This window comes from Rhinopithecus roxellana, chromosome 18 (assembly GCF_007565055.1).
Source record: "Rhinopithecus roxellana isolate Shanxi Qingling chromosome 18, ASM756505v1, whole genome shotgun sequence".
Taxonomy (NCBI): Eukaryota; Metazoa; Chordata; class Mammalia; order Primates; family Cercopithecidae; genus Rhinopithecus; species Rhinopithecus roxellana.
In genome coordinates, this window is record NC_044566.1 from 61292935 (window position 1) to 61318104 (window position 25170).

The 25170-nt window shown below is 42.7% G+C and overlaps 1 protein-coding gene across 6 annotated transcripts in view; it reads right to left on the bottom strand.

The window, feature by feature from the left end:
- Positions 1-25170, bottom strand: part of B3GLCT (beta 3-glucosyltransferase) — a 121138-nt gene that overhangs the window by 77180 nt on the left and 18788 nt on the right. For all 6 annotated transcript variants that reach the window (XR_004054659.1, XR_004054658.1, XM_030922049.1 and 3 more), the window contains exons 3-4: positions 20265-20304; positions 13787-13896 (exon numbers count right to left, since the gene is read on the bottom strand). Coding sequence is in view for 4 of the 6 variants with exons in the window: in XM_030922049.1 (XP_030777909.1) it covers positions 13787-13896; positions 20265-20304 (150 nt within the window). In the remaining 2 variants the exon portion in view is untranslated. The remainder of the gene's footprint in view (positions 1-13786; positions 13897-20264; positions 20305-25170) is intronic.

Here is a 25170-nt window from a genome sequence, read left to right on the forward strand (position 1 = left end):
TAAGAGGTAGGTATGTCTTATGAGGATAATAGAGATCTGTAACATGCTATTTGCAACATGTATCAGACAGATTTACTAGCCTTTAGAAATCCAGTATTCATTTATGGCCCCCTGCAGATTATATGTGATGTTATAATAACATACCTTCTAGGAATCTGAGACTGTATTACAAAAAAAACAAAAGATTTCTCTGGATACCTGTCTGAATCATTAAATGTCCTTTCCTAACAAGAAAAAATATTACTTCATTATTTAAAATTTTTATTTTTATGAACAATTTACTTTGAAATGCATTACTAAGTTCATTTTATAGCTCATACAAATCTATTTTAACTAATAATTCATTCGCTCACAAAAGGCTGTAAAGCTCAGTATTTAAGGATCTGATTTTTGGAGCCAAATTCCTTCCTCTGAATCCTGGCTCTATTCTGAGCCAAGCAACTTGAGTGAGTTTCTTATCCTAGTTGTGGCTCTGCCACCTCGTTCTGTCATGTATTGAGATGACAACGGCAAAGGGGAGCAAGTGAGTTAATACATGCCAGGCACTTGGCATGTGGTAAGCATGTGATGACTATTAACAATATCATCAATTTTGCAATATTTTTTGAGCAACTACTATGTACCAGGTACTGTTCCAGGAATACAGTAAACAGCTGTGATAAGACATGCAGAGTCCCTGCCCTCTTGGATCTCATGTTCTCGTGAGGGAGACAGGCAACAAGCAAACAAATCTACAATATAATGTCAGGGATAGAAGCCATAATGACAGAGCCATATGAAGGGACAGACTGAACAGGACACTGTTTACCAATCAACACTGGTCTGCTGCACGAGGGATCATGGCCCCACCTGCGTGTCAGGAGGAAGGCAGAGAGAATAAGCTTTGGATCTCCTCAGAACTAAGGAATAGGACTTACTCCACTATTTTATTAATCTCTCTAAGCCTCAGTTTCCTCTCTGCAAAATGGCAAGAATAACAGCAACTAATTCATAGAGTTCAATGAACTGATGCTTGAAAACAGCATAGCATACTGTACCAATATGAGCACTAAGTAAAATGATGATGAGCGCTCAATAAAAGCTACAATAACTACTGTAGTTTCCAACTCTCTCTACTCCAAATCCTGGGCCCATAAACTAGATGTCTCACTAATCCCTCAAACTCCACCTTTCCAAAAATGAACTCATCATCTTAGCTGAGGGTAGCTCATCCTCTTTCCTTCATCCATTCCCTAATTCCAGTGACACCCACGATGTATTGCCTCCTTCAGTGACAGTCCTCAAGCTGCCCAAGACAGGAGTCTACCAAACTCATACTACATTTCTTCAAGGCTTAGAACAAATGCCATAAAAAAGCCTTTACTGGCATTTCCAGATGGGGTCACAGCTTTCCTTGCCTATGTTCTCAGGGGGCCATGTTTGTACTGATTCATACAGCAATTCAACCAGTGGAATGATCAGCTCCCCCCACTAGAATGAGCCTCCTGGAGGACAGGTACCACTTCCAGCAATAGGCACTGGGCATGGCAGAGTCTACAGTGACCTACACCCTGGAGAGGCCGTCCATGCTGGGCATCACACACCACTGGCATCATGCTCATGGAGCCCCCACCTCCTCTGCACACTTTCATGTGCTGGCTTTGCATTGGCCTCCACCATCACCACTAGACACCCAGAGGAGGGAGGTCTACAGCTACCTTCTTCTTGGAGTCTCCAGTTCCATACTCATCCAACATGCCATGCTGGAAGGGAGGCCCACCCTCCCCTGAGCTTGGGAAGCTCAAGCACCTGGCCTCTGTCTGCCTTAATGGGCCGAGCCCCAGCTCCCTCCAGACACAGGGTGTAGACCTCTCCAGGAAGCGAAGGGGTTCAAATGCTGGGCAGCCAAAGAGAGACAAATGGTCATGACATAGCCTTCCAAATAGTATGAAGATTTCATTACTGTTGAGCAACTTGGCCTTGAATTTCAATGTTCTATTTCCTGTGATGCATGAAGTTATATATAAAGACACACATGTATGAAAAATGTTTCTAAGAATGCTAGTTATATATGTGAAAAAGGACAGTGTTACTTAAATCAGAGAATGTGTATAAAAAAAATTCTATTTTCTCCTGGAGCATCCTGTCCAGGCCCTTGCCCAAAGTAACCATTCAATCAATATTTGTTGAATGAATGGCTCGATAAATTTGCATTCAACAGCAATGTAATAAAGTATCGAATTTAATAAATAAAAATACAATTAATGCCTATCAATTTCTAAAAATAAAACTAACTTTTAGTAAACCATTAAGCATCCAACTCCTTTCACTTCAAAAGAAAAGTTTAATGATACACAGCATCAAAAAGCTGAGGCAAAATAAATCACTCATGACTCTCAAAGTTAACCTTTTAATGAAGTAACTCACAGAGTCTCCCTGTGAATAAAAAAAATTCTAAAATTAGAAAACGCCAGGCCATCTTTATCAAGCTTCTTTACACTAATCTACGAAAGGCTTTGCTAGCTCTTCTGGCTTAACAAATGAAAATCAGGTGGTTTTTTTTTTAAAAAACAACAACAACAACAACAACAAAAACTAATGAAGCAAGGGCCTAACTCTTCTCAAGAAAAATAGTGATTTCCAAAACTTTCTGCGAACAGCAGAAAAAAAAAAGGTAAGGTTGAGATTATGCCAGGTTTTAAATAAAGGGTTTATAGTCTCACCACAAAAGGCTACAAAATTAGAAGTGTCAGTTCTCTTCAAAAGCTATATAGTTCGGGGTGGAGAGTGTAGAGGTCTCTAAGCAGCTAGGTTAGCTCCATTTGGTCTAATGCAGAAAATGTAATCCAACCTCTGACCCCTCCAACCTCTGCCCCCAATAATGAAACCCTTTTAAGCATCCTGACTTCTGATTTTTTTTTTTTTTTTTTTTTTTTTTTTGGTCAGGAGAGCAGGGTGGTATTTGCAGGTTGCCTTGCCTGGAACCATAATTTATCTCTGGTTCTGGCTATTTCTCAGCTCCTGCCTTAATTCTAAACACTGTCCTACCCCTCTCCCCAAATATTCCTTCTACAGCGGCTGACTTCTCTGCTCCCCATCCAAAGTGATTCCCTGGGCAAGCATGACCGTGGCCTTGTGCTGAGTTCCTACTTTAGTGTCTTCAAACGGTGCCCGGATCCCTGCTTTACTAGAACCTACTGAAAGCAATGCAATTATGCTTTATCTTCTCTCCTTCATTGTTTCCAATTTAATCTTACATAAAGTTCCTTTGGAGAACAATAATGGTTTTAGACAGGTGTTAATATGCTTTTGAAACTACAGGAAAGATTATCTCCGCATGGGATCCCCTTGGTGGCTAGACCCCAGGAACCAGAAGGAAAAAAAAAAAACACTCAGGTGACAGCTTTGCCACCACAACATAAATTCAAGACACTTAACAGCATCATCTCTAGAGCCTGAGCTGTTTGCTCTCCTGTTTCATGTAACAAACAAAATATTTAATGTAAGAATTTTTACACAAATATCCACTCAAGAAGGAATGTTAAGTTAAAAAAAGAAGTCAAATCATAATTGACACAGACGCTGTGCACATAATAGGCATCTGAACAAAATAAATTCAAGCAGGTGATTTATTAGATCATTGCACAAACTCTCCCTATGGGTATCTGTTTGCCTCACCTCCACTTTGCTTTTTGCTCGCATAACTCTTTAAATAGTCAATCTTGATCACTTCATATTACCCCTCCACAGGGAGAAAAAAACAGGGAAAAAAACAGCTCTTCTTCAAACTCTGCAGTCTTCTATGTGCAGATCTGCATTTAGGAAGCCATAGTCATCAGCCACATCCCCACTCTCACCAACCCTCCTTTCCATTCGCTGCAATCTACAAAGATCACATTCCACTCCCAATACACACTTTACTCATCCCACAAACTGTTCCCTTACAAATTCCAGTTCCTACTTGGCATCCCAAAAGTAGACCTTCTGGCAATTCATGTCTTCATCTTCCAGAACTATGTTCTAAACCTATGCCCTCCAGCTAATTTTCCCTGTCTTTCCTACGTGATTTCACAAAAGTCTTCCCTCATTCTCCTCTCAGGCTTCACATGCACAATTAGCACAGGGTCAACTGAAAACTTTTTACATATTGCTATACAGCTTCAAAGACATATCGTCATTCTCAAGGCCCCCATGTGTTTTCTACAGATGTCTTTCTGTATTCAAAAATGACTAATATAACCATCGATGCCCAATTAATACTTGTTGAGTCAATTTTTTTTTTCTTTTGAGATGGGGTCTTGCTATGTTGCCCAAGGTGGTCTCAAACTCTTGGGTTCAAGCAATCCTCCTGCCTCAGCCTCCTGTGTAGGTGGGACTACAGGTGCGTCTGGCCTACTGAGTAGATCCTTTAAAACACTGATTCTGTACTTAGAATTTCTGCTTAATGATACACTCATTTACACTATGAAATAGTTACCATCTACCTTATAAAAACGAGAATACGAGTTCTACTAAATTCCTTTCTAATCCTTTGTGCCAGAGCAGCCTAGAATGATACTCTGCACATAGAACAGAACCTGATAAAGTCAGCTGAGTTATCGATTGGAAAGAACATATAATTATCAACTTCAGCACCATTATAACTGCATGATAAGCTTCAAAATTGGAGATGGAAATGACTACTTACAATGACCCTTGTTGTAGAAAACAAGGGAAACAGTTTAACTCTTCTACTAACGACTCCACGTACAGTATTAAATGTCAGATAAAAAGCTAATTTAGGCTCTTTCTTTTTATATTCATGCTGTAATGATGAAAAATGTTTGTGTTTTTAATAAGGCTGCATTTTAGCATCTTGAGGTAAAACAGGTATAGGTAATGACTTGCCTAAGCAAAGAGAATAGCTGGAAACAGATGCATAATCACAGAAATCATTAAATTTTTGCACCTTAATTTTTTGGCAGACTTTGTAGTCAAGTGCAACCTGACAGAGTAATGACTAAACAGCAGTTCTAGACATCTGGTATTGTGGGAGGAATATATATTTTGAGCTATCAGATAAATATTCAAATGATAAAACTTACTGCTGACTTCTGCCTCACGAAGCAACTTTTATGAACGTTCATGGTGGGCAAATTGATGAAGAAACCAAAATTGCAACCTTCATGCTTCATAGTTGGGGTCCCAGGTGACATGAGGGTCCCTTACAGACACAGCTTCCAGGTGACATCCTGTCCCTTATAGGCACACTGCATACCTGCCACACCAAGCTGCTGAGGCACCCCTTTGAGGAGCCAGCCTGCTCCTGCTCCCACAACAGCATTGGGACACCGACAACTTCTGCCTCTTAGTTTTTCCCTTTCTCAGCTCCCATAGCTGACAGAGTCACCAGTTCTTTCTTGAGCATGTCCATTTCTTAAAACAGCCTCCAGCAGACGGGGTGCGGTGGCTCACACCTGTAATCTCAGCACTTTGGGAGGCCAAGGCAGGTGGGTCAGCTGAGGTCAGTAGTTTGAGAGCAGCCTGGCCAACACAGTAAAACCCTGTATCTACTAAAAATACAAAAAATCAGCCAGGCAAGGTAGCAGGCACCTGTAACTCCAGCTACTCTGGAGGCTGAGGCAGGAGAATCACTTGAACCCAGAAGGCAGAGGTTGCAGTGAGCTGAGATCGCACCACTGCACTACAGCCTGGGAAACAGGAGCAAAACTCCATCTCAAAAAAAAAAAAAAAAAAAAAAAAAAACAGCCTCCACCTAGGTTTTAACTAAGGAGCCCTCCTGCCTCTTTAAAGTGATTTTGCCTCCCTATGCTTTGTGAATTTCAGCATTTAATTCTCAGAATTTGATCTTATTTCTCTATTTTCATTTAGTTCCAGGTCAAGTTATCTCATCATTGCCCCCTAAGTATTGTCTACAGACCCTATGTTAGCTGTCAGCCATTCTTGTTCTTGGAATTTTTTTTTTTTTTTTTTTTTTTGAGACGGAGTCTCGCTCTGTTGCCCAGGCTGGAGTGCAGTGGTATGATCTCAGGTCACTGCAAGCTCCGCCTCCTGGGTCCAAGCAACTCTCCTGCCTCTGCCTCCAGAGTAGGTGCGATTACAGAAGTCTGCCACCATGACCAGCTAATTTTTGTATTTTTGTATAGACAGTGTTTCACCATGTTGGCCAGGCTGGTCTTGAACTCCAGTCCTCAGGTGATCCGCTCGCCTTGGCCTCCCAAGGTGCTGGGATTACAAGCGTGAACCACAGCACTTGGCCCCATTCATGGATCTCTAGAGTGCTATTCATGGAATAAGGTCAACTTTTAATCACACATGTGCCATAAAAAAAACTCTGTAAAAGAAAAAATGATCCAGAATCAAGTATAATTGCAAACCCTAAAATCTTTCCGGACAGTTCAACTTCCAAAAGACTTGTTAATCCAAAAATGAAATTACTTAAGCTCTAAAGCTCACTCTGGATCTTGTGAGCAAATTAAAGTTTTGTCATACCTACTTCGGTGCTCTTAGCTGGCTTCATCCAAACAAAAAATTTCACAACAATAACAGACTATCTTATAATTAAAGGGAAGCTTCCTTATTGCTTTAGTCTAGGCTCTACTTACTATCACAGAAATTAAATGCTGGGGGTGAGGGGGGTGCATTGCTTAACGATATTGGTTAATTACGTGCCTTTAAATGTAAAACCAATGTTGCCACCTAGTGGCAATCTAAGTCCCCTATTCAACAGGTTGCCTAAACAGAAAATTGCAAATAAAGGACAATAAAAATTAAGTATAAGTGTTATAAAGCTAAATAGATGCAGAGAATAAAGCACTAAAAAGTCAAATACTTTAAAGAAATGTAGCTATTTCCTAAGCTTCAAAAGCTAAGGACAACGAATCAATGGAAATACAGTTTCTAATGCTGTGTGTGTCTGGCAATCCACTACATGCTATGGGGGATGCAAAGAGGAGTAGGGAACAGGTCCCACCTCCCTCTGGAGTCTGAAGGCAGAACAGATACACTGAAGGACACAGTACACCTTGGGGATGCATACGTGAAATGCCAAATGAGCATCCAAGGAAATAGGTGCTTACAGATGAAAATGTCCATCACAGTGGACTGAGGTTACCTACAACAACACAGAGTCTGTCATAAACCCTGAAGGCATTAGTAAGTGACAGAAGCCAGTCACAAAAGGACAAATACCCTATGACTCCACTCTTTGAGAGATCTGGAAAAATCAAATTCACAGAAACAGCAAATAGAATGGTGGTAGCCAGGGGCTGGGGGAGGGAGGAATGGGGAGCATTGAATGTTGTTCAATGGGTACAGATTTTAGTTTCACAAGATAAAAAAGTTCTGGAGATCTGTTGCACAACATGATTCCACTTAACACTGCTGAGTTGTACACTTAAGATGTAAATTTTATGTGTTTTTTATCACAATTAAAAACAAATAACAACAGCGGCAGTGCCAGCAACAACAAAGCACACTGAGTGGGATGCATCCTGAGGTCGGTGCACAGGCCGCCATCCCGATTAGTCAGGCAGTCTGAGACTGGTCTCTCTGAGGCCTCTCCGGAGAATGTCGCATTACTGATGGTGATTTGACGGGCCGGTCCTCAGGTCCCCAGCATCCCAAACCGCCCCTCCTCTCTGTATCCCTCCGTATGGCCCTTCAGTCTGCTGACTCTGCCCAGCCCCTAGACACTGGTCATCCCCCAGGGCCCATGGTTTCCCCTGGAAGCAGCACCTTCAAGCTTCCAGCCACTACCTATGTATGTTGCTGACTCTCAAATCTACCATCTTCTGGCCAAATCTTTCTCCTGAGCGTAAAACAAATATCCGGCCTCCAGCTGCTCACACCCTCACTTCAGATATGACACCTGAAGTCATCATCACCCTCTAAACCGGAGAATCTTTCTTCAGTCTCACTCAGCAGCCCCACCTCATCTGAGTCCCAGCTGGGAGCGTCCCTGACATTCTCTCCAGCCTGGGTCCATCTCTCACCATTCTGGCCCTGCAGCACCCCTACGCCACCCCCGGCCAGATCCAGGGCCCTGTCCCCAGCCCAGGGCTTCTCAAACTGCTGTGGTGGAAGGCACACAGCAGTCTGCAACCCGTCCTGAGCAGCATGGTCCAAGACTAGTCCCACGGCCTTAGAATGAGGTTCCTCATCCAGTCCTGGCTCTCTTAATGCCATTCTCCCTAAGGCCACCAGAGAGGATGGTTTTGAAACACAAACTCTACCAGGTCTACTCCCTAACGGCACTCCCTGGTAGTAATCCTCAACCAAGGGGCACTTTTAATTATAATAGCGATGAGGGTCACTGCTACATGTATTGCCACAGATGAGAGACACTAACCACCTTGTATACCAAAGAGATACACCTCAGAATACCAGGAGAGCCCTCACAGAAGCCCCCAGAAAAGTCTGGTTCCCCAGAGGATATACAATTCTATGTGACCATGCTCCCTCCTGACTTTCCAGGCCTGTGGCCCACACTGCCACCCCCCATCCGCTGGCCCCAGGACAGCATTAGGGCGCACACACCTGTACTCCCGCCTCTCACCTGGCCACCTTACCTGCTGTCCTCCTTACCCAGAAAGCCCTCCCCTCCCACCTCAGCCTCAACCTAGCTAGTGCCTAATAGGTAGGCTCAGTTCCAGGCTCAGCACTTTCAGAAATCCCTCCTTGAGCATCACATTCCCTCCTCGGCTCCCCTGCCCCACCTCACCATGGTAGGGGCCCTCCTCTGTGTTCCACGTATACCCTTCTATCACTGCCCTTCCACCTTGCTTGAAAACTGCCTGGTTGGCCGGGCACGGTGGCTCATGCCTGTAATCCCAGCACTTTGGGAGGCCAAGGTGGGTGGATCACGAGGTCAGGAGATCAAGACCATCCTGGCTAACACAGTGAAACCCTGTCTCTACTAAAAATACCAAAAAAAAAAAAAAAAAAAAAAAATTAGCCAGGCATGGTAGCGGGTGCCTGTAGTCTCAGTTACTCGGGAGGCTGAGGCAGGAGAATGGTGTGAACCCAGGAGGAAGAGTTTGCAGTGAGCTGAGATCACACCACTGCACTCCAGCCTGGGTGACAGAGCAAAAAGAAAAAAAAGAAAAACTGCCTGCTGATGGCCCTTCTCCTCTCTGGGACTGTGCATTCTTCAAGTACCAAGACTATGTCTTGTTGATCTTTGTGTCCCCAGTACTTTGCCCACAGTATGTCTTCAAATAGGAAAAGAATGAATGACAGGTTCATAAATAAATTCCGCAGACTAAGTGAGTCCTTGATATGGAAACAAAATCCTGACTTTGGCAGAGACATTGATTGTCCCTCTGTATCCATGCTCCCTTTCCCATCTAAAGATTAGAACCCCTTGAGTTCTAGCTGAATCCAGGACCACCCAACCAGACATTACACTTCCCAGCCCAGGGGTAACCCACATGATATATCCTGGACATAGGTACATAAAAGGACACAACATATACAATTGCAAGGTACAAAATCCTTAAAAGGAAGCAGCTGGGCTTCCACACACTGGAATGCAGAACATAGGTCAGCTTCAACCAAGCAGGACAAGACACTTCATCCAAGTAACAGGACAGAGGAACCTGGAGCAGAGCTGCCTCCCCAGGCCCCCAGCGACTGGACTGTTGGGTGGGGAGAAGCACATCTTCCATCTTCTTTTTTTTTCAATTTTGTTTCAATACTGAAGGATTTCCATCTTCTTTAAGTCACTGTTATGTTGTCTGTGTTAAAGTAGTCAAGTGTATCTTCTGGTTCTTTTTCATATTATCTCCACAAGATTTAATTATTCATAAGATCATATTTTTCTAGCACCACCTCATACCTAATTTTTTTTCTACTCTTATTCCTAAACTCTGTGGTTTCACTGAGAGAAGTAAATAGCTACTATATTTAATAAGAGGGAGGTTGGCCATTATCCATTTAAGAGTTAATAGGAATAAAATACATAAGTTACTTAAATTTTCATTTTCATTTGATAAATTTCTTAGAGTCAATTCAGTTGCCATATGCTAAATACCTACTATGTTCAAGGTGTTATGGAAGGATCCAAAGAAGTGTTTGCCTTCGAAGAACTTATGATTTAATACAGCATGTGTGTGCATGCTTGTGTACGTATGGCTGAAGGTCCACACTGTATGTAGGAGAAGTACAAGGAAACTTCTATTACAGTAGAGAAGAAAGTAACTCTGGGAAAGAAAAGATCATGAATTTCAAGGATTCAATGCTTGGTTCTGAAGAATCAACTCAGAAAACATAGTCTATTCTCTGCTCTCAAAATTTGTAAAAGAGACAGGTAACAAATAATACACAATGAAAAGTATACAATAGAAGTTTGTCCAAGATACAAAAGTGGAACCAAAAAAGAAGTAGCTTAGCACGGCGGGTCAAGATGGTGCACAGAAAACCTTTATGGGGATACATAAACTAGACAAGAAGATGGGATCTACAATATACAAAGCCAAGGGGCATAGCAGGTGATACGGTCTGAATCTGTGTCCCCACCCAAATCTCATGTGGAATTGTAATCCCCAACGTTGGAAGCAGGGCCTGGAGGGAGGTGACTGGATCATGGGGGCAGTTTCTCATGGTTTAACATCATCCCCCTTGGTGTTGTCATGAGGAAAGTGAATTATTGAGAGATGTGGTTGCTTAAAAGTGTGTAGCACCTCCCCTCTCTCTCCCTCCTGCTCCAGCCACATAAGATGTGCCTGCTTCCCCTTCACCTTGTGTGCCATGATTGAAAGTTTCCTGCGGCCTCCCCGGAAGCTGTCATGTTTCCTGTACAGCCTATGGAACCATGAGCCAATTGAACCTCTTTTCTTTATAAATGGCCCAGTCTCAAGTATTTCTTTATAGCAATGCAAGGATGCACTAATATGGCAAGTGATCCTAGAACCATATAAAGTTTGAAGTTACTGGCAAATAAAGCACCAGGGGGTGAGCGGTAGGAGATGAAGCTGGGATTCAGAGACAGGGACTTCAGTTAATAAGCTCTGGTGCAACTATTTTGGCACAAGGTAACAAGCAATGGAGGTTCCTTCTGCTCTGCTGGATCCACACCTGCTCAGCTGCCTACCGTCTTGCCTCAACCCTGACAGACTCCAAAGAGAACTACAACACACATTCTCCATTCCTATATACAACTGCCAAGTTCAGCTTACACAGGAACGTCTAACCATTCTCCCCAGAGCCTAGAGCCAGTTTTAAGCATTCAGTGCTCTTGTACCTGGGCCCTATCCTTTGCAGAGCCCCGGAGCCTCTCAAAGAAGCAGGCATACCCAGCCCCCAGCAGCACACTGCCAACTCTCATTTTTCCTAAGGGGAAGAGGAGAAGAAGGAATATTTTATAATTTCTATTGCTTCCCACCAAAACATACCCACATGCCTTATCCCCGCTGTAAACCAAGTCCCAGGAACACTGCCCTGCTCGAAGGTCCTCTGAAAACTACTCTTCCCAGAAGAACAGAAGCGGAAAGACAGGTAGAGAGCCAGCAATGAATATCCATTTGCACAGAAATAAAATTGGCCAAAAATAAAGTAAGAGTAGATGAACAGTAAAGGAAGTATAGGGGCATATGCAATCAACTAGGCTTGGATGGCAAGGGGCGTCGCTATCCATATCAATGTCAAGGACTGCTGGGGAAGATACATAATCTAAAAAACACAAATCTGTATCTGCAAAACGGAAGGTATTGCTGGGAGCAGCAGCACATGCAGGTGACATAGGGAAAAGTGTGCTCTTAATTCATATGAACAAGGGATGCCTAACTGTGGTTCTGATGTCATCACTGATCACACAGTTTGGGGTAACTGCCAAGGTCTGACTGAGCAAAATCCAGTTAGAGCTTCCCTGGACCCACCTGAGGGATGGATTAGCTGGGCTTCCGGCTCCTCCTCCTCCCTGCAGCAGCCTGCACTTGGCTATCCCACTAGTGCCTCCAGCAGAGCAGACGGAAGAGGCCAGCCAGTCAAGGTTGCTGCATGTCTCTCTAATACAATCCATGAAGGTTTAGTAGGAGAAAATCTCCAAAAGTTAGATTTCCAAAAAAAAGAAAAAAAAAAAATTTTTTTTTTTTTTTTTTTTGGAGACAGAATCTTGCTCTGTCACCAGGCTGGAGGTGCAGTGGTGCTATCTCAGTTCACTGCAACCTCTGTTTCCTGGGTTCAAGTGATTCTCCTGCCTCAGTCTCCTGAGTAGCTGGGACTACAGGCGCACACCACCACACCCAGCTAATTTTTATATTTCTAGTAGAGACAGGGTTTCACCATGTTGGCCAGGATGGTCTCGATCTCTCGACCCATGATCCGCCCACCTCGGCCTCCCAAAGTGCTGGGATTATAGGCATAAGCCACCGTGCCCAGCCAAAAAAGAAAAATTTTTAACTTATCAAGCTGCTCCTATCTCTGACTGCTGAAAAACAATCTATCTATAGCATGTATTACTTTCCTCTCCCTTGAGAAAGCATGATGTTTCAAGCAGAGCAGCCCAGAGAACCTGGCCTTGCAGGGACACAGGACAGTTCGATACAGTTTATATATAAAGCATTTAGAGATTAAGCATAATAAACCCTATTCCCAGCAGTCCCTTGCCTTGAATACTGTTAAGGCTATTTATGTTTCCACTGACATTTCTGACCCTTTATTTTCCAGTACCCATGAAGAGAAAGAAAGCAATCTGTCAGGCACATATGTCTCTTGTCAAAGAGTTCTTTCCTGGGAGAACAAAGGGATAGCATTTATCTACAGGCGAGCACTTCGGTCTTGAAGGCCATCACAACATGGTGCAGAGGTCTTGATGGACTTACTTAGCTAAAGAAGGAAAGGACCTATAGGGCAGCATAAGGTAGATCCTCCCTCACTCCAAACCTCCAGCATTCTTCAGAGCAGCTTTATATTCTGTTCATGCCTATTTTAAATGTTATTAAAATGTACCTACATGAGTAGATTTTTCTCTCCATAATCCTTCTGGAATATTACATTATAAATCAAATCAAAAGTTAAATTAATGACATCCAATTAAAAAAGCAGATTAACAGACTCATAGAGGAAGCACTGCACTAAGATTAATGAAAATGTTATTCCAACATGAAAATTGCCTTAGAACTTGTTACCAAAATTTTGAACGTTAATTATCTCTATTTTAAGCCTTGCCTTTAAAAAGTTATTTCTTCTACTTGCTTTTATCATACTTCGTGACAAATCCACAGTTGCCCCACACAATTATATAGTTCTCTAAAATTTATATATATATATATATATACACACACACACACACACACAATAATTCAGAATATGATAATTTGTGCATTAGGAATTAACCAAAACATTTTCTTTCTTTTTTTTGAGACAGAGTACCACTCTGTCACCCAGGCTGGAGTGCAGTGTTGTATCTTGGCTCACTGCAACCTCTGCCTCCTGGGTTCAAGCGATTCTTCTGCCTCAGCCTCCTGAGTAGCTGGGATTACAGGATGCGTCACCGTGCCCTGCTAATTTTCGTATTTTTAGTAGAGACAGGGTTTCGCCATGTTGGCCAGGCTGGTCTTGAACGCCTGACGTCAATGGATCCACCCACCTTGGCCTCCCACAGTGCTGGGATTACAGGAGTGAGCCACCACACCCAGCTGACCAAAAAATTTTCAACAACAAATACTCAATATTAAATAAGCAAAATGAACCAGAGGAGTTATTCTCGTCTAAATAAAAACTGATTCTCCATAGATCCAGTGTTTTGGAAAACATCAAGGTAATCAAGAAATACATAACTGGCAGACCGCCAGCCACTGCTACGTACCTGTGTAAGATCTGCAGCCTGCTTTAAGATGCTTTTTTTTAACTGTTCTGCTCTCTTTGCATGAAAAGAATTACTTTGACTCTGGATGACGAATACAATTTCTTTTAAGTCTAGAACAAAAAAAAATGTACTTTTCAGGTATTTCTTTTTACACAATTATTAAAACAAACTTGAAAACAAGTGAAAAAATAGTTAGAAGGCAAACCTTCAGGCAATAAACTCTTAAGGGGTAAAAAATCAATATGTACGTAATTCTAGAGACAAAATTTTCCCTCTTTTTAAACTGTTTGCCAAACTTCCTTCCTACAAGTTAGCAAGCAAATAAACTGACTGTACCAGACCCAGTCTATGGCAACAAACTGAGAATGTGCTCCCACATCTGTCAGAAAGAATGACTGCAAATATGTGAAAACATCTAGAACGCTAATCTTCCTAGTAGCTGAAAATCTAACGTTCACAAGTAGCTTTTTAACAATTCCCACATAATCCTACACTGTGCTGCTACCTGTTATGAGCTGAAACATGTCCTCCAAAGTTCATATTTTTTAAGTCCTAACCCCCAGTACCTCAGAATGTGACTTCATTTAGAACTGGGTCTTTACAGAGGTAATCAAGTTAAAGCGAGGTCATCAGGGTGAGCCTTAATCCAATATAACCAGTCTCCTTAGAAAAAGAAGAAATTTGGACACATAAATGACACACACAGAAGGAGGATGGTATGAGGAGACACACAGAGAAAATGGCCATCTACAAGCCAAAGAGAGAGGCCTGGAACAGATCCTTCCTTCCCAGCTCTCCAAAGGAACCAACTCTGCCCACACCTTGATGTCAGACTTCTAACCTCCAGTACTGTGAGACAATACATTTCTCTTGCTTGTACTAAGCCACGTTTTGTGGTACTTTGTTATGTAGTCCTAGCTCACTACTACACTACTTCAAGAATGTTCTGAATGGCGCTTTAAGGTGACACTCAACAGTAACTGCCCATTTCCCAAGAGCTCACAAGGGTTTGCAAATAAGTAACTCAATAATCCCTACCCTACCTCATAAGGCACCTAGCCAGGATTAGGTGTTATCTCCAGGAAACCAGCCACAGCAATTCCTCAGCAACAGGGCTTTAGCACCAAGTCTGCATAAAGACCATCTACAACACCCCATGCTGGCAGTATTCGCCAGTCTGCTACAGATGCACCTGAAGGCAGCCAGCTTTTTACAACGGCGAGCAGGAAGGAAACCTGAGTATGTCCTGCCCACAAAGACCATGAGAGGGCTTGCCAACGGCGGTAGCAAGGCTGCACCCCAGAGAAACACGTTAGGCCTCCCCAGGTTCTGAGCCTATAACAAAGAAATGGATAGAACAGTGATTGTGTCAGCACCCTGCCACCAGACAGGAATGCTGGCAGAGGAAGGTGCCACATAAATTGTAGCATTCAGCCAGATAGTCAGCGAAGCCATGTGGGGTTGTGGCTTGTACTAACTATATAATATATATATATAAATACATAAATATATAATATATAGTAACTACAAAAATCAATAGTTTGCAACAATATAAACATATATATATTAAATTGGTTGGTTCCTTGGGAGAGCTGGGAAGGAAGCTCTCCCCCACCAAGAATCTTTCTCTTTAACACCTCAGCTCAGAGACCCTAATTTGATTTTAATTTTATTCCATTATATTTGATGGTTCTTATGTTCTATTCTATAGCTCCATTCATTTCTTCACTTGCTCAAATACTCACACAACAGATAGTTCCACAGTGTAGCCATCTAGATTCTAAAAATAATCTAAAATGCTCTTTGGTTAAAACTCAATGAAATATGTAAAAGGAAATGCTGAACAGCCTACTGAATATGACCTAATTCCTTTCCTTTAGGAGTTTATATAAATAGGAACATTCCATATACCTGTCTCTATTTTAAACCAGCTTCTCAGCTTTATATGTTGGACACATGGGTAAGACTTAAACAGGTGTCTTCAGTTTCAACTGAATTCTTATCTTGGATGTACTACATCTGAAACATTAATATAAACTGACACATCTAAAGAGGGGTTATAAAGATGTCTTCTTGTTAAGAATGGAGTAAATAAGCCTCAGAGTGTAATTCTCCTAAAATTTAATAAAAAAGATGCACATTCCCAATGATCCAGAAATTCCACTCTTATTAATCATCCTTGAGAAACTCAGATGTGTGCACAAGGATACATGACAAAAGTGTTTACAGTGGCACCGTGTAAAACAAAAAAACGGGAAGCAACAAAAATATCCACTAACAAGATATATTAACTGGAATACTATGCAGCAATAAAAATCAGCACTACATGTATCAATCCAGATGGATATGGCAGATAAATCCCACAGTTATAATGCTAAAAAAAGCAAGCTGCAAAAGAATAGACAAATCAATACCTTGCAACAATATAAACATAAATATATTAAGATGTATATATACCAAACATATACACACATAGCATGTGAAGGTATAAAAGATTACATGAGTATGATAAATACTATATCAGGATAATGGTTAAAAGGTTTCAGCTGTGTTGATGGGATTTAATTTCTTAATCTAGGTGATATTTTATTTCTTAATCGAATGAACATATAATACATGAATGTTCATTATATTATTCTCTTTATAACTTCTTACATGTTCAAATCATTTCATAATACATTTTTTAAAGAGCAGATTTCTCTATCAAAAGGTTAATCCTAGCTGGGCATGGTGGCAAGGACCTGAACTCTCAGCTACTTGGGAAGCTGAAGTGGAAGGACTGCTTGGGCCCAGGAGTTTGATGTCAGCCTGAGCAACGTAGCAAGACTACATCTCTAAAAAAAGAAAAAGAAGTTTAATCCTGCACTCACCATTCATCACAGTAACCAACTCCTGCCACTTCTACCAGCTCAGCAAAGCTCCCACTGTCTTCTCATGAAGACAACAGCACTTCCATGCAGGGAAGAGGATTTGCAAGAAGATTAAAAAGCAAATTCTTCCCATACATACCCAGGTCATGTCCTGTCAGTTGCATCTGTCCTCTTTTTAACATAGCTACTAAGAAATCATGCTGGCCTCTCCCTTTTTCCTATACTTCAATCATGCACGCTTCATTCATTCATTCAGCAAACATCTTCTGAGTACCTCCTCAGTGTAGAGCTCTGTGATACAAGAATGAGTGAGCCCAGTTGCAGCCCTGGAGTGTCTGAGCCTCGTTCAGAGGCAGGCCATTAGAACGCAAAGCAGTAAGAGGAAAGCCAGAGCTAACTGAGCACAGGGCACTGGAGCCCAGAGGACAGGGGACGAGTGCAAGGTAAGCTTCCGGGAGGAGGTATGTCCTGAGTTTCCTTTAAAAAGCAGCAGACACACACACACACAGGGTAGCAGATCAGTGCGATCACCACAGAGCCCACAGCCTGTGATATCTCTGCAGTATCCCTGAGGGAACGACCATGTCTGGCAGGCATTTCTGAGAAAAGGAGCGGGGCAGGGTACAGTAGGTGATAAAGTTAGAAAGGGAGGCAGATCCGTTAAGTCAAATCATGAGGGATTTATATACCATGCTGAGAGGCTTGGGCTCTAGATTAATACTTTCAAATGAGGGAAGGGCCTCAGGAGTGAAATGGGGTCCCAGGCAGTGGGGCCTTCCCAAAGGAGGGAAGGAGGACACTGCCCCAAAGATGGGGAAAAAAAGGTGTGGGAAGACCCTCCCCACAGAGGCAGTGGTGAAAGTTTGGGACAGAGAATCAAATTTAGGGCTGGAAAATACTAACGGTTAGGTATGGCCAAGGAATAGGATGCAAGGGGGGTATTATCGACGACAAGGCTAAAGGGGAGGGGAGCTCCTGTAACCCTGATCATAATGAATGCCCAAGTTCACTGACATGTTAGCCCCAACCCAATCCAGAAAAGAACTAGGTTAGTATAGTTTGTACAGTTTGGTGCTGAAAACAGCTTATGTGTTTAAATTGCTGCATTCTTCACACCAGTACCAAGAAATATTTTCTGACATACAGCCTAAGCCATCCCTTCACTGAATCACATTCTGGCTGAGTCCAGATCCCAGAGCTTATCTTGGTAGCTGTCTTCTCTGTGTATGCCATCCAACCACCTGACTCTTAAGCTCCTGCTGCCCAGTCGACAGAGCTAAATAAGACAATTCCACGATTTCCTTATCATCTTGGCTGCCCTTCTTTAAACTCACTGCAATTTGCCTTCGGCAAACACTGTCACAACTCAAAATGGATCATCACTGTTTCTCCTCCAGGAATGGGCAATAAATGGGCCGCACACTAAGTGCCTGACAATAATAATCAGAGCGACAGGCTAGAAGGAGAAGATAAAGAAATTAGTCAAGGATACCTAAAGGGCCAATGCGATGCCAAAGCCAATGGTGAGTGGCAGAGAGTTCTCAGGAAAGGCAGCAGGGCAGAGAGATAGAATAGAAAATGGATGCTGGAGAGCAATGATTCTTCTTTGAAAGCCCCAAGAAACCAAATGCTCTCCATGTCTTCGGTTGCTGAGCACCTACCATGGGCAAAACACTCTACTGTAAAGTGCTCATCTTCCTGGTCAGAAACTACCTAGAAAAATGGGTTTCGTCATGCTGGTGTTTTTCTGATGAGAAACCAATATGATGTTCTTCTGATAAAAGCTGAGTAACAAGCAGCCTTAGGATTTCAAGCTGAGGGATAAATATGCATGCATACACACACACCCGAAAACACACATGCACAAAGCGCCACTCCAATTATGTCTACTTGGTGAGAATAATCATACACTAGTGAATCTATCAATCAGGCAGCAAGCAGAAGGAGAAACAGCGTCCCGTGTGTGGAGGCGATCTCCCAGCTCTGACTGTGAGCCATGCTCTCGGTGCCCTGAATCTACTGTTGTCGCTGCAACTGCACAGGATCTTTAGTAGCCTCCTGGTCTTGCAGGCTCACACAAAGCTTGTGACAAAGAAGCCCCCTGGGTCTTTTTCAGATGAACTGATACCAAGTCAGGTTTCACTCAACTTGCCATGTGCAATTGCAAGAATATAAACTTACTTGTCCAAGGTAACTTCCTCTTTGCAGTTTCAAGCCCATGTTCCAGACTTGCATCATTAATTCATTTAATAACCAGAGACTCATCTGCTCCCACAAACTACAAATAAATGTTCAAACCCACCAGAGTTGGTAGCAGGAAAGAAAATCTCCACATGGAAAGGTGTGGCTAAACCATACAGGATGTGATAATACAGAGAAGAAAAAGCAACAAATTGACGTGGTTCCTTAAATACAGCTGCTGTCAGACCCCACAGACCCTAACACAGTCCCCTGTGGGCCCTAGACACGCCTCCCCAAAACAGGTCATCCTCCCACTTCCACCAGGGGGCAGGGCAGGCTCTCCTGCACTTCTGTACCCCTCAGAACCCAGGCCCAGGAAGAGAAGGCCTAGAAAGGAACACTTTCCTTTATCCTTTTCCCTCTTATCTAGAGCTCGCCTTCCAGGTCTCCACGGAAAACAGTGGAGAGGAAGCAAGAAGAGTATATTGTTCCCTTCTTGTTTCCTGGAACCCAGGCTTATCCATCATGAAACTAGAGGTGAGCCAACCACCTGTGTCTGCAGGGAAACTTCTCCCATGGACCGCACACCCCCTGACATCATGGGCCTCTTGTGAGGTTCCACTGCTTCTGGTGTCCAGGTCCTGGCTCATTGAGTTCCAGACTTGGGTCATTCTTCCTACCCCGGGAGGAAACACACTGACAGAGTTCATACCCTTCAGGGACAGACTCACCCCTACACACAGAAGTGTGGCCTTACACACTGGGTATGCTTCCGATGAATTTTTTTTTTTTTTTAAGTCTAACCCATGGTCACATTCCTGAAGATATTTACAATATATGGCGGGGTGGGTGTTTCAAAAGGAGTATAAATAAGGAATGGGCTATGATAGAAGTATAATGCCTTACAAAGGAAGGGCTTACAGCTTCCAGGCCAGGATGCTTGGGACGAGTCTGGCAGACATGACTGGTGAGCTGACTCCTGAAAGGCATGGAGGTGTCTGCAGGCCAGCGAGTGGAGAGCCTACTCCCGGAGGGCATGCGTAAACACCAGTTTGTCCTTTTCTCCCACACTGTGTGGGTCCTTAATAACAGACACCACGTCTCCTTCCTCTCTGCATTCCTCCACAGAGCCCACCAGGCATGGGACTTTATCCTTATCAGAAGCTCAATGAATGATGCCAGAGGGACTTAAATCCAACATATCTCACTGAGTAAACAGAAGTCCACCACATGCCAACATGTCCATCTGAGAAGTGTTTGCCCCACATCTTCAGGAGAACAAACGTTAGGCTGGGCCAAAGACAGACTATTTGGACAACAATATTTACCCCATAAATAAAATCAGAAAAAGAATCACTTCATGGAAATATAATTCATACAAAATACACCTGAGTACACACTCTTAGGTTAAAAAAATCATTACTTACCTAGGTCATTTTTCCTTGATATACCACTTTTCTCCAAATCCTGTATTTTAAATGAAAGAGAAAAAGATGAATCTCGGTACATAATGAAGCCAGCAATACACTGAGTAAACATGCATGGTGCATGGTGTGTATCGGTACATGGGAGGAAGATTTGAAAACGGGGGCTTGGAAATACTTCCCTAAAGAAATGAGACCGAAACCTAAGGGACCATGGAGCAATGATGTACTTCTGTATCATGACAGACCTCTTAGGTTGGGCTGTGCCCTTCTCATGCGATTTTGGGCAAGTCGATTGAGCTGAAGCTCTTTCCTACTGTATAAGATGCAGTGAACGCCTAACTGGTTCATGATATTCTCAGGAGGGTTCATTTTTAAAGCCCTGTAAACCATAAAGCATTATGAACATATCAGAGGATAGTCTTGATTCTGGCAGGGTGCTCCTCATGAAGATGAGTTCCACTAATTACCGCACTTCATCATCTTTTGGGTGCAGACATATTGTCTTCCAGAATGTTACCACAATGTTCTCTCCTACCTGAGGAGTAGTCCTAGGGGCCTGCATAGGGCCTCGGAGGCCAGCCCATGGCAGTCACTAGAATTCAGGAGCACAGATGCCGGGTGCAATGGCTCATGCCTGTAACCCCAGCACTTTGGGTGGCTGAGGCAGGTGGATCGCAAGGTCAGGAGTTCGAGACCAGCCTGGTCAATACGGTGAAACCCCGTCTCTACTAGAAATAAAAAAATTAGCCAGGGATGATGGCGGGCACCTGTAGTCCCAGTTACTCAGGAGGCTGAGTCAGGAGAATCGCTTGAACCCAGGAGGCGGAGGTTGCAGTGAGCTGAGATTGTGCCACTGCACTCCAGCCTGGAGGACAGAGCTAGACTCCATCTCAAAAAAAAAAAAAAAAAAAAAAAAAAAAAAAAAAAAATTCAGGAGCACAGAAGGGGCATCATAAGAGCTGGAGAGCTCCAGACATAGAAATCTGGATGTGGGCAGAGAAATACCTGAACTCGACTCTGTGTAAATTAAGGGAGGAACTCTCAAAAGATTTCTCTGGCAAAGTGCAAAGCGTCAGCAGCTAAATCTGCAATTTTCATTGTCTTCTCTGCAGACTAAGAAGGAATTTTCTCCCTAATTGCCCTTTCCTGCTTTCAACAGCCATATGCTATAATTATGACAATTGGACGGTGGCAAATATCCTCCAATTTTCTTTACAGACTGCAACAAGAAATGTGGTCATGAGCCCTTACCAACAAAATTGGGAGCAGCTTAAAAGCCAAGAGATGTATCCACAGAGATGCATCCTCTAAGAATATCAAAGGGACCATGACAACACTCGGGGAGGAGAAAGCTAAACACAGGGGAGCGACTACCTTTAGTGGCATATTCTGAAATTATCTTTGTCTCGAGACTAGAAATGCCACTGAGTAGAGGAGAACCTATAGTCATATGCTGATTTGTTAACTCTCAGGATGGATCAAGTGACACCTAACTTAATCCTGATAAAACACGTAGACCTGGAAGAAATTACTTTAAAAGACTGGAAAGCTCAATCCAGGTCGCTGAATGCACTGAACCAAAGCCAGGCTATCACCTAAGTCAGCATGTGCAGACTTACTCTAAATGCCACTCTTGACCAGGAAGACAACCTGCCATCAGGGAAGGGGCCAGCCTCAGCTCCAGAGGAGCCATTTGGCTCCACTGGCAACCCACCACCTGCCCCAGGCCAAGCTGCCTTCTGGATGCCACAGCTTTGGCTGCCAGCTGAGGCTCCTAGAAAAATAGAATTGTTAGATCTAAAAACAGCACTGGAGATGATTCAACCCAGCACGCCCCTTTTGCAAATGAGACAACAGAGGCTCAGAAAAGATAAATCATTTTCCCAAGGTCCACCAGTCATTCTGGCCACAGAACCAGAATTACAACCCAGGTCTCCTAACTCGGTCCCAATACTCTTCCTCACACCACCATGATAACGCCTGCCCAGCCTTCCTCGGGAGGCATGCTTTAGGAAATACACATCATTAGATGTGAACAGATTTTGAGAGTGAGCTAAAAAATAATATAGAAAGCAAAAGTCACCTTTATCAACAAGTTAGAAGATGAGAAATACCCAGAATGCTACAGTTCCAGACTGAGCAACTGAAGCTGCGAAACCAAATGGACTTTCCATCAGATAGCTATCTTTCTGAAATCAAAGAAAAGCAATGAAAATGATACATCCTTCTCTTTGCTATTAAGCACAGCAGCTCTGTTGACTGACACAACAGCTAGGAAATGATTAGCCATTTCAAGTGGTTCAATCTGTAAACTGTAAAAATAAAATACGCAAGAAACAGTTGAATTAGGTGAATTGAGATGGAACCAAAATGGTCTTGACTAATTTCCCCTGTGAGAAAGAAAATTAGACTAAATTAACAGAACAATTAAAATTCTGTCTCCAGCTTCCCTTGTGAAAAGACTTAGTTCTTCCTAAGATGAAGGAAACACATGGTTTGTTTTATTATTTCTGCTGCCACATGTTTCTTACGCTATCAATATCAATCAAAATGTGCTCACTGTCAAGGTTTTATAAGTCAACTGAATTGCTATTCAGATACAAAAGAGATTTGCTATTAATCTCTACCCCACAGACAGCTCCTATGCTAGTCAGGAAAACGCATATTGAAGTCACCCTTTGACACAGGTTTTATTTTTCAAGTCACAATAGATTTGAACACTTGCAATCCATACGTGTAATGCTTAGTTTATAAGTCCTTCATTAAAAGAAGATAAGACATCCTCAAAGAATTTGATATGGAATATTTTAAAGGGAAGAAGAATAAAATGGAATCTCCCACCAGTGCCCTAGAGACTCTGAATAAAATAATCAGACGTGATCATGATTACACTCAGTTGGCCCTGGGCGCTAATTCTGCCTGTACCACCAACTATCTCAGGCCTGTTTCAACCAGAATAGGAATAATAATGACAAGACCCACTTCACAAGATTGTGTTGTAGGTTGAACAAGATAGTAAAATGCTGAGCACAGGGTCTGCACAAAGCAAATGCTCAATAATTATTGGCACCTACCCTTTTTTCATCATTATCATCAACTACTTCATGTGAAGTCAACTACCTCTACAACAGAAATGTAACAGACAAAAGCAGTTCCTCTTTCCTTTGATTTGTTCAGGTAGGAAAGATGGCTTATGCAACCTCCTAAAAGGCTGCTTATAGGATTTGCTGTTGTCTTATCAGGTAACATGTAAACAGGACCTGGCATTGTTCTAAGCCGTAAAAAGGCACACTTAATCTTCAAAACAGCCCTTTGAGGTAGGTCCTACTACCCCATCTTACAGATGAGGAGGCTGAGCACAGAGAGGTTCACTAAGTCCCACAGCTGGCTAGTGGTGGAGAAGACATGAACTTCAACACTTTGGGCCAGGCGTGGTGGCTCATGCCTGTAATCCCAGCACTTTGGGAGGCCGAGGCAGGCAGATCTTGAGGTCAGGAGATGGAGAACATTCTGGCCAACACGATGAAATCCCATCTCTACTTAAAAAAAAAAATTAGCCGGGCGTGATGGTAGGCGCCTGTAGTCCCAGCTACTCAAGAGGCTGAGGCGGGAGAATGGCGTGAACCCGGGAGGGGACGCTTGCACTGAGCTGAGATCACCCCACTGCACTCCAGCCTGGGCAACAAAGCAAGACTCTGTCTCAAAAAAAAAAAAACAAACACAGAACAAAGAACTTCAACACTTTGGTTCTCACGACCAGTGTTAACCTTATGCCTGTCATTCAGGACTCAAAGTCACAAGGACTTTGAGTGCTACCACAGGACTAGGTAGCACTTTAAATGTCACAAATGATCCTCATTATTGCCAAATACACACATCATAATGCATAGGGCTGCGTAATATAAAACAGTAAAGTGAGAAATATTCAAGGATTCAGAAAATTTGGATTCTAACTTTACTTTTTAATAATCATGTGTTTAGGTGATGAATCACATTTATTGATTTGCATATGTTGAACCAACCTTGCCTCCTAGGAATAAAGCCTACTTAACTGTGGTGGATTAGCTTTTGATGTGCTGCTAAATTTGGTTTGCTAGCATTTTTGTTGAAGATTTTTGCAACTATGTTCATCAGGGATACTGGACGTTTTCTTTTTTTGTTGTGTCTCTGCCAGGTTTTGGTATCAAAACAATACTAGCCTCACAGAATGAGTTAGGGAGCAGTCCTTCTTCCTCTATTTTTTGGAAGAGTTTCAGTAGGATTGGAAGCAGCTCTTCACACATCTGGTAGAATTTGGCTATGAATCTATCGGGGCTTTTTCATAAACCACATGATCATCTGAATAGATGCAAAAAAAAAAAAAGCCTTTTGATAAAATTCAGCATCCTTTCATGTTAAAAACTCTCAACAAATTAGGCATCAAAGGTACATACCTCAAAATAATAAAAGCCGTCTATGACAAACCCATAGCCAACATCGTACAGAATGGGCAAAAGCTGGAAGCTTTCCCCTTGAGAACAGGAACAAGACAAGGATGCCTACTCTCACCACTCCTATTCAATATAGTATTGGAAGTCTAGCCAGAGCAATCAGACAAGATAAAGAAATAAAAGGCATCCAAACAGGAAGAGAGGAAGTCAAACTCTCTCTCTTCACAGACAGTAAGATACTATACCTAGAAAAGATCTAATAAACTTCAGCAAAGTTTCAGGATACAAAATCAATGTACAAAAAGCAGTAGCATTTCCATACACAAATAACATCCATGCTGACAGCAAATCAAGAAAGCAAACCCATTCACGACAGCCACAAAAAGGCTAGGCACGGTGGCTCACACCTGTAATCCCAGCACTTTGAGAGAGGCTGAGGCAGGTGGATCACTTGAGGTCAGGAGTTCGAGACCAGC